Here is a 10,797-nt window from a genome sequence, read left to right as displayed (position 1 = left end):
ATATACTTTTTTATACTTATATTATAAATATATATAATATATATACTTTTTTTATACTTATATATATATAATATATATACTTTTTTTTTCTGGAAAAGCTATATGTTTCATTCAAAAAGAAAAAAGATTGACAGGAAAACAACTTTTACTGTAATAGTAAATTATGAGCTTCATTTCCCTTTCTACAGGATTAGGGGGAAAAAAGTTTTCATTTTTTTACATTCCCTTGTAAGTTCCTTAACATTCTTTCTTTTTTGTAGAACATTCTGGTTCTTCTATTTTACTGGTTTTTATGTAGAATACTATCAACTCATAATGAGAAGAAATGGAAAAAATAAAAGATAAAATATACTTTAATATGTTTTGGTCTAAGGAAAGGCATATATGACATTTTTCTCTGAAGATTTTAGTTTTAGAAAGTAAAATTCAAAGTGTTTTATCCCTCAGTAAAATACTACTTTTCAACCTAAAAGGAAAAACAACTTGTGACTTGACTGAATGCTTGATTTTTGCATTAGTATGTGATTGAAAAATAATGAATTGACAAAGTAGTGGGATAAGTAGCAAACTATGGAATCCCCTTTCTATCTTACTGTTCTGTTCTTGGATTTATTGCTTCAGGTAAAAAAAAAGAATAAAGTATCTCTAGTCCATATGCAGTATTTAATGGTTAAAAAACAATGATGAAGAACCATATTAGCTTCTCATTTTGCCATCTTTACTGAATAGCTGTGGATCAAGACACAAATGAGAAATGTCCCCATCTGGTGGTAAAATCACTGAACTTCAGACAGACCCCTAGAGCTCTAGAATGAAACAGGAAACACTTTGAGACATTGCGTTTTGGAGGATGGCAGTCCTTTTCAGTGATAACGAGCACTCTTCAAATGACAACTTTTTTTTCCCCTAGGCTATAAGTAGCATAGGTGAGTTATGGGAACGGTAAATACGTGCAGCACGAGGGGGCAGGTGCAGCAGCGAGCGGATAAAGAAATCGGCATAAATTCTGACTTGGCCAGACACCTGTGGCTCATTTCAGCCAGTGGGTTTGTATATCATGCAAAATACTGCCGCCTAAAATGATAACACCTCTTTTCCTAGATGTGTTGGTGTGGAGCAATGATCGAGTTATTCGCTGGATACAAGCAATTGGACTTCGAGAATATGCAAATAATATTCTTGAAAGTGGTGTGCATGGCTCACTTATAGCCCTGGATGAGAACTTTGACTACAGCAGCTTAGCTTTATTACTGCAGATTCCCACACAGAACACCCAGGCAAGCCTCTTTATGCTGTAGTTGTACTGTGTCCTAATTCATATAACGATAAACTAAACTTTTAGAGAAAAAACAAAAGTCGGCTGTGTATTCATGATTCCTAATGCAAGTTAGCTCAGCTCAACCTTTGAAATTTGTCATTGGGGTTTTAATTAGAAGCCACTGGATTTCTAGCCAAAACAAAATCATAAAATTAAGCAGGAAAAGGGATTTAGAGGTTATGTAGTCCAGCCTTCCACCTGAATGCCAGATTTCCCAAAACGATATCCCTGGCAGATGGCTTTCAGTCTCTGCCTCCCTGAGAGGCGTTCATTTCTATTTACATGTCTGAATTAGACACTTAGCAATGAGGATGCCACTGATTCCCCAGCCAGGATAATTATTTGAAATCATCAGAGTTCCTTAAAAACTTAAAAGAAAGCCTGCAAGCTTCATCACAGGACTAAGAAATCAGATATCCAGAGATAGGGTATAGGAATTCTAATTATCTCAAGTTTCCCCGAAATAATGATCATTGGCCAGGTTTAAGAATAGATGTGATAAATATCATGCGTAGATGTGATAAAAATTTGGCAGTCAACTTCACTTTTTATTTTGTTTTTATATATTGCAAAGTTTATATAAAATTTTCAGTTGGACTAAAGTAACAAAGTGAGGTCAGTGCCCCTTGACCTCAGACATGTATGCGAGACTATCTCTCCATTGTCCATAAACTAAAGAAAATTGCCCTGCCTTATGTTTATAACTAAAACTTACAATGGCTCACAGACATGGAGGACTAAAAACTTAAGCCCCCATAAATAAAATAGGATTTGTAATGTTTTCTCGAATGTAATCTCTAAGATTGTTAAAATAAAATGCAACTTCAGCAATGATAACTGTACTTTGATGTCGACAGGCAAGGCAGATTCTTGAAAGGGAATACAATAACCTCCTGGCTCTGGGAACTGAACGGCGACTAGACGAAGTAAGTCCTTCTGTATCATTCACAAGGGATCTCAGAGTACAAGTAAAGCGTCTTTCAAGGAGTAGTGCTCAAAAATTAATCAGATGCTTGTCCCCTGGATAGAATATAGAAGCTTCCCCAGTATTGTTCTTAAGTATTACATTTTATGACTCATTTGGTTTTGGAAAAACCTTTATGAATTCATAAATATCATATCAGCAGTTAGGAACATGAAGAAGTAATTTGGAAACAGGCTCTTTCATGAGCTGTGACTGTAAAATTATGTTGAGTGACATTTAAAAAAAAAAGCAATGATAACACTAATCCTGATAAATTCAGCTTTTTAATAAGGAGTGTGCTTATTTCTTAAATATCAGTATATCTTCACAGGAAATTTTAGGATATTAAAATGAAGAGAAAACTTGCTTTCAGTAAATGGGAAGCTTTTCATTATTTTAGATAGCAATATTGAGTTTTCCTTAAAAACATATGAAAAACAGTTTGACAGTCATAGGAGTTGAAAGTTATATGGAATGCAAGAATCCCAAACATCATATATGCATGTTAAAATTATTTGGAAAACAATAAGCGTGTCAGTAGTCTCCTGAGATAAGGAATACAGGGGCATTGGCGAACTCTGCATTTATAGATGCTGTGGACTTTAACAGTCCTTTTGAGTTTTTTACAGGGTCTTTCTGGAAGAAGTAAGAAGAGAATGTGAATATGACGTGGAAAATGCAGAGATGCATAATGTTTCTTGGCTATAGAGAAAAGCTGATTAAAATAATTTGTGAATGAACCCAGCAAATCCTAAAATGAGGCAGTTATTCCACATTCAGATGGGCAGGACTGATGATCTTGGGTTTATAAAACCCAGGCTTTCCTTTGCAGAAGAGGTTATAGACAGATTAGCTCTACAGACTTGACCTCAGCCAACTTCCTGCAAATTCAAAGTCCTATCCAATCACGATAATGATTCATATTTTTAAAACCCAGTTAATACTTAACTGATTTTAATTTTATAAGTTGTTTGATAGTCTTTTTAGTCCTTATTCTTAATTGTTGAATCAAAAAGATAGTCTACATAAACCCTACGTCCTTTTGAACACAGTTATTCTCCTTGCTTTAAAATTGCAAAAGGAATTTTAATAAAAATTATTAAAGATCTGTCCTATTGCTATATTTTAAAATGTGGATTGACCCAAAGGAGCCAGGTAGAGAGTTAGTGTTGCTTTCTGAAAGTAATAAATAAGCAGAAAGGTCTAAATGGAATGTGACTATCTGCCTTTAAGGTATGCTGCATCTTTTTCTTATTGTTAAAAACATGGCACATGATTTTATTACTCAAAACCTGTAGTCTCTTTTGTCCTAGTTTTTTGTTGTTTTTTGTTTTGTTTTGTTTTTTATTTTTTTGAGTGTGAACAAAAATAGCTAAACAACTTACCCAGAACCAGAGCGTACTTGTTTCTGGGGCTGATGACATTCAGCTTCCACTAAAAGAATTTGAGAAGTGCTCATGTGCTTCTATAGACTTGGACTTCAATTAAGTGGGTATCTTTTAACCTCGCCTCATGGAAACTTTTTCCTCTGATGTTGTCGCTTGTAGGTCCTATTAACTTTCTGCTGTAACACCGAATTAAAAGAGCAAAAGGAGTCATTATTTAAATCCTCAGCTTGCTTATTTTTCAGTCCTTAACCCATACATTTATAGGAATTGTATATCCCTACAATGTAATGTAGTGTTTAGTAGAACTAAGAATATCTATCTTTATGCAACAACTGTGTCAAAATTCAAGAAATCAGAGAGGCCACAACTGTGAAATTCTGTTCCTTTTCTTTATTTATAAACATTTGGAATTCTAGGACCATGTGGAACCTGGCAGCTAAGAAAAAGGACAAGCAGACATCTCTTAAATTGTAAAATGGCTACCTAATCTAACCAAAATTTAGATTTGGATAAAAAGGATTCTAGTAGAACAATGGATACAGTAGTAGCAAATGGATACATTGTGTGTGTGTGTGTGTGTGTGTGTGTGTGTGTATAAAATTTCATAAATTATTTTCTTTTCCAAAATGACTCTGAATGTCAATTAAATTAGCAATCTATGATGAAGAATACCTTATATTTTACTCATTTATAACGATGATAATTTGAGCTAAATATTGATCTATTATTCCATACGCCAAAATGAAGTCACCTGGGCTAGGAGGGTCAGCACCACATACTGAGCTGTAACTTCAGGGAATAGACAGCCATTGCCTACATAAGAAACTTAATGATAAAAGAAGATAAGATCTATGTATGATGATTAATATATTCCTTAGAATTTGACACAAAGAATAATTTGTGTTTAATAAAGAACAATACTAGTTAGACATTAGGTTACATATCACTCCTTACGAATTTAGAGAAAGTTCATTGTATCTGAGCAGACACTTTGTGTATGCACAGAGAGGGAAGAGAATGTATCATTATGATATAACAGAATCAGCAACGAGAATTAACACTTGTAAAACAGCAACCAGAATTATAATATGCTTTTAGTGGCATCTAAGGAGCACATGGATTTATTAAAAGGATAGTTTCCGGGCTGCACAGGTTTTTCAGTAAACTACAGGTTAATTCAGTATCAGCTGAAATCTGACAAATGACAAATTTAGAGTTTCTTACACAAACTATAGGCTATAGTATCTCATATGATCCAGGCTATATCAAATATAGCTTGCCCCTTTCTCTTGTTTACATAAAAGTAAAATTTATAAAGTGGTTCTTCAAATTTGTGAGGCAAATGCAGTTTGGCTAACACTTGTTAAACTAAATATGTCATCTCATACAGTAAAATGAGTTTGGATTGAAGTGTAACAAAGAATAGCTAATATTCTTTTCAGAGAAAATTTTTGGGGTTTCACTTTAGATTTTCAAAACTATTTACTTTTGTAGATAACAAATCTTAGATTTGAAGTCACAGGACCATTTTTATAAAAATGTTTCTGTTGCAAATCTGTGTGTTATCATTTTGGAATCAGTAGAACACTCAGAATAAAGCACAATATTCCATATGTATGCTTTACAGACTGAATATAAATCATCAAAACTACATGTTTCTAAGCACACAGTTTTAAGTACCTGGACTAGTTTACTTGTTATCGCATCAAATTATAATTTTGTATTGGCAGAGTGATGACAAGAATTTCAGGCGCGGGTCAACATGGAGAAGACAGTTTCCCCCCCGTGAGGTACATGGAATCAGCATGATGCCTGGGTCCTCAGAAACACTGCCGGCTGGATTCAGGTTAACCACAACATCTGGGCAATCGAGGAAAATGACAACAGATGGTACAGTAGTTTTGCATTTCTGCTTATAAAATAAAAAAAAAGAAAGAAAAAAAAACAGTTTAGCAAATGCTAGTATCATTCTCTGACCTTGCATAGCTTTCTGGAATTCTTAAGTTGGTTTGCTCTGCTTGAAGTTTACTTTGCTTTCATCAAAAACCAGACTCTTGTAAATGGCTAATGCATGAACCCATGGCACCTCGTTCACATTTTTAAAAAGAATTTAGAAAATCCTTAAAAGGACAATTTTGGCTAATGTCCACATCTAGGAAGAACAATACTCATCTGCATGATTTGTGTTTCTTTACTCTTCTATTCTCAAAGTAATTTCTTTAGTTAGAGGTTGGATTTGGACTAATGGTCCTTAGTGGATGGAAATTAACTGTGTGGTCACCCTACGTGTTTGAATATTGTGAGTTTTATATTTTGTCTTAGAAACCCAGACTATTCAGATATTTTCACCTCTGACCAAGGCAGAAGGCCTTAAATAAACAAGCACAACTATGAGAAGAGAATTAAACAAACACAAAGCCAATAGTAATTTCCCAGTTAGTATTATTTCCTTCTGTGGACATTAGACTTGTGTTACATACTTCACAAAGGAAAACAGCCATTCTGAAGGCGAGACCACTTTGAAATAGTAGTCACAAAGTTATTTCTATTTGTTAGGCATAAAAATATATATATATATATATATATATATATATATATATAGTCCCACTCTCTTTATTAAGACAATTGCCTAGAGTCATTATTTCTTTTCAAGGTTATAGCTATCATGGCCCTTAAAATTAGTTCCAATTTAAACCATGATCTCTGATCTACATGTCTTCTAACTTGTTAATATTATGGAACATTTTAACAAAATTCATGAGGAATTTAATGTGATTAAAATTAGTGAAGAAGCTCTTCAATACTTGGAGAAAAAAATCCACTATACTGAATTCTTTGGGAGCAACCTTTGCTTCAAAAACAGAAGCACCGTGGGGAGCTGCTTTTGTTACAGGCTTCGTCTAAGAAGGAATACACAACAACTCGAAAGCACAGCTGAATCACAGTGGAATGAATTTTCATTAGTAACTTGGTCTAGTGGGAAGGGATATGAGTGGCTTATGTCTGAAAGAAAGAAGGTCTACTGATATGTTCAGGATCCCTTTACGCAGGGGATCGTCTTTCTCATCTGAGATTTTGTGCTCGACCATCTAAGTTCCTCTAAAGCACTTTTCTCCGTTTGCAGTTGCTTCATCAAGACTGCAGAGGTTAGACAACTCCACTGTTCGCACATACTCATGTTGACACGCCACTCAAAGGAGGCAGCACTGACTTGCTGTGAGTAGCTTTCCTTGGCTGACAAACACCAAACAACCCAAAAGCGGGACCTACATAGACTAGTAAATATACACGATACTCTTTGGGATGGCCTAGCAGTCCAGAAGGGAGATAACCCTTTCTGATTGCTAGAAGGTAGAAGACAAACCTTAATATCGTAGCTCTTAATCTAGTCTTTCTGATCACCCTGTGCCCGCTCCGATTGATGTGAGGTCCCGCCGTTGGAGGCCTGTCACTCTCTTATTACACATCAGCAGGTCGCAGCCCCGGCCACCGTCACCTACTTTGGAGTAGCATTATATGTGGACGCACCTAGCATTTTACGGAGGACAGTTCGGCACTTTCAGAATAACACACTTCTAAGTGAATATTTTAGGTAGGGGAAGCTGAAGTAAGCAGAGAGTGATTCTAGTAGGTACACAGAGTCAAATGGTAGCAGAGGCAGGAAAATGACTTAGAGGTGATTTATTATTAAAAACAAAAGGATAACTGAAAATTTTGAACTTTTAGCATGTTGTTTTTCATCGATGCGATTTATATTTGTTGAGAACAAATATGAGTTTTAAGTAGCTGGGGCTTACAGGGTAGGAACAAAGTGAAATTATAAGAATGGCAAATAGGACAAAACCTTCATAAATAATGGTAAGGTAGCAAGCATCTGTATTAAGAGAAATACCTACCTGATGGAATCTACTTCCAAGTCCATATATAAATGGAGTTTGACTGAAAAGCTGTCGGTAGTTAGACTGATTTCCTGGATTATAAATTTCAAGTGCTCATGAAACTTTTTTAAGCTAAAACTGAGTTTTACCAAAATATTTACCATTTATAATAAATTAATATTTTAGAAACATATGTTTAGAGCCATATTTAGAAGCCGATGTGTGCACAGGGGTGGGGAGAGGAAGCAGTTACAGGCAGAGGAACAGCTCATCTTGTGCTCTTTATTCATTGCCTTGAACTAAAAGCTCCATGCAATTTATTGTTGGTCTTTGGGGCCTAATATGGGAGCTGGTATGCTGCCTTATTTGGGTCACTGTTTGAAGCTGCTGATAAAACAAAAAGCTTTCTGATAAGAGATTTAATTTCAGAATGTAAAACCTAACATTAAAAATTTAATTATGGTATACAATTTGGCATCTAATTAGGCATGATCTAAAGTATGTAATGATTTGGCTAAATAAGAGGCTTTCCAAAATACTGTTTGTAATAGCTTCTACACATAACATGATAATTTCCCCAGGAACTGAATACTTCACTAATTTACAAATGACCATTTAATATGTTGAGTAGTGCTTGCTTCTTAGTTCCTGACTGATGGGTAGAATTACTCTTTAACTATTTGCAGTCTGTATTTTGTGCATGGCATTCTAGTTCACATTTCCTAGTTTTCACCATTAAATGAGGTAAAGGTATTTATTTACAACAACCTAATCTAGGACAACCAATTTCTGTTAGCACTTTTGTTATTAAGAGAATTCAGAACATATCATTTAGTGTTGCATTTGTGTCAGGAAAAGAAATTGTGAGCTTTTCCTAAGTTCCTTATGACAGGAAAGAATCAGTGATGCCACAGCTCTGATACAGATCCTTTAACATACGTCATTTATTACCATTGTTTTCATCACAATTAAACAAAGGTGTCTTTTTAAGAGCTCTGAAAGATATGAACTAGAATATGACTCTCTTCCATGCATAGGTCAACTCAACCAAACTCACTGATGAGCAAGCTCTAAATTTTTCAAAAGGACTGCTCACATTTTCTGTGAATACCTTTGTTTCTATTTACCGCCATGCTTTCCGCAAACTTGAGCGAATCTCATCATTTACTAAGTTGGCCTGCACAAAATCCGGCAAGAGCAAATGTTAATTACCTAAGCTCTCGGTCAGATCCTAGCTGGCATCCTGTCCACGGACTCCCAGGGCAGACGTAGGCAGGCTGCATGGAGATCACCAATGGTGTCAGAGGGGGATTGTCCAAGCTGGGAGCTGTCGGTAGACTAACGCTGTGCATTAAATATTTTAGATGTCTTTTCCGTCTACTCTACCTAAAGTGCACTACCATCTCAGAAGACGAACAGTGAAAACCTTTGTGAAGACTGAATTCTAAGGACACAACCATAAGTAATGGCTTATCAAGCTGAAAATGTGATCTGGGGGGAGTCAGATACTAAGTTTGATTAGTTTACTACAATTGTAAGAAAATGCTTAAGTCATTTGAATAATAAGCACCATCCACATCATAAATTCTGTACAACAGATGCTTTTATGAAATGGAGCCACTTGTTTTTTCATGTTTTATTGTAATATACTAGGCATTTATGTATTACTGTGTATTTCTTTTTAAATGTGTAAGTCTTATGTAAATGGATATAAATATGATTTTTAAAAAAAATAAAATATATGGTTCATGGAGTCTCGAGTGCAAACATTTGACAATTCCAAGTACTGTTTGTATTTTACCATTGCACCATTTTTACAGTTTTTGAATTGTAACAGTCAAATCGATATGTTTCTCCTTCAAGTCTGTCAATACTTAAAGCTGAAAACCTGCCTCTGATCATGTAAAAAGGAATGATTTAACCTGGAACTGGAGCCAAAAATAATCTTTCAAAGGCAATCAGGGATGTCCTATATCTTTAGAAATAGCACTGTGATGGCTCGATCTCCTTTTCAATACAAAACAGAGCTAAACTGTTTACAGGAGTCAAAAGCAATTATTAAAAAAAAAATTTATAAGGAATAAACATTATCTTCTCTTGTTACCTGTGGACCAAGAAAAAAAAGAAAAAAAACTTCTTTACAAAGAACCACATGTTCATCAGATATCTTGAACCGCCAGCCAGCGCTGTTCAGTGAATGTCAACCACTGCAGAGTCTGAGGCTCATTTCCATTGAAAAAAAAAAAAAAAGACAAAACCCAGAAACCTTTCCCTTTTGTCAGTGTAACAGGGCATTAGCCAGACTTGTGTAATGTTATAAGCTTCTAGCCAAGATGGCCTTGTTGCGACTTCCCTGAAGTCAGTCTTTATCAGAGGAAATAAATGAAAGACAGAATGATTAACATATATAGTGTATAAAAGTATAGAAGAGTAATCTCTTCCCTGTGGCTTTATTTGGTGGTGTTACTGTTGTTTATTCTTTGTTTATATGGGAGATTTCAAAGTAAAACCTATTTAATAATACCATTTATCTAACTGCTGATTTTCTGCTGCTTGATCTTATGAAGCGCAAGACCTGTCATTAGTAATTTCCTTTTTGTATTTAATTTGCTATGTTTGCACGTACATTACATTTGTTTTGATGTCTATTTTTGTTTAACAGATTCAGTCAAAAGGTAATGGTAACAGAACCCTCTCCATTGTCAATAAAAAAAAAAATACTTCCAGTTCTCTGTTTAATCTTTGTTTTCTAGTCACGTAATGTTTAACAATTTACTTAAACCATAATGCAAATTTTCCTTTTAGTGACTCTCAATCTAATATTTATCTTCAACAGTGAGTCTGCCACAAGAGGGAGCACTAAACTTGCTTATGAAGGTGATTTTAAATTTTCTAGAAATGTTGCCCAAGCAGAAACAATGGGAAAGAGCTTTCTAAGCTCATCTGATCATGGGGATCTTGACTTAAGGAAGTGAAATGTAATATAGAAACTATGATATTATATATATATTATATATATTATATATACTCTATCTATAATAGAGTCTAATGTATAGAGATAAAAAGATTCTACCTATTTCCTCAAAAAAAGTATAAAATACTCAACGTATAATTTCTGCCAGATTCTAAACTCCATTTAATGGATTAATAAGCTCAGAATCTCAGTATTTTTCCTTCTGACCATCTATCAACTTATGAATTTTGACATTTGTAACGATGAGAGCCTTCTCAAATACAATTTTATATAAA

General features: G+C 34.7%; 1 protein-coding gene across 4 annotated transcripts in view; it reads left to right on the top strand.

The window, feature by feature from the left end:
• The window catches only part of PPFIA2 (PTPRF interacting protein alpha 2), a 459,727-nt gene extending 449,292 nt beyond the window's left edge, over positions 1-10,435 (top strand). For 3 of the 4 annotated variants that reach the window (XM_008710341.2, XM_040637298.1, XM_008710342.2), the window contains 4 exons: positions 1,102-1,277; positions 2,176-2,244; positions 5,401-5,560; positions 8,913-10,435. In XM_008710341.2, the coding sequence (XP_008708563.1) occupies positions 1,102-1,277; positions 2,176-2,244; positions 5,401-5,560; positions 8,913-8,938 (431 nt within the window). In that variant the 3' untranslated portion in view covers positions 8,939-10,435. Of the gene's footprint in view, positions 1-1,101; positions 1,278-2,175; positions 2,245-5,400; positions 5,561-6,794; positions 6,887-8,912 lie in introns of all 4 variants that reach the window. The other variant, XM_008710340.2, reaches the window with a different exon arrangement.
• The last annotated feature ends 362 nt before the right edge of the window (positions 10,436-10,797 follow it).

The sequence above is a fragment of the Ursus maritimus genome, unplaced genomic scaffold, assembly GCF_017311325.1.
Source record: "Ursus maritimus isolate PB19 unplaced genomic scaffold, ASM1731132v1 scaffold_21, whole genome shotgun sequence".
Classification (NCBI taxonomy): Eukaryota; Metazoa; Chordata; class Mammalia; order Carnivora; family Ursidae; genus Ursus; species Ursus maritimus.
The sequence above is the reverse complement of the archived record's forward strand: the minus strand, read 5'-3'. Positions and strand labels throughout refer to the sequence as shown.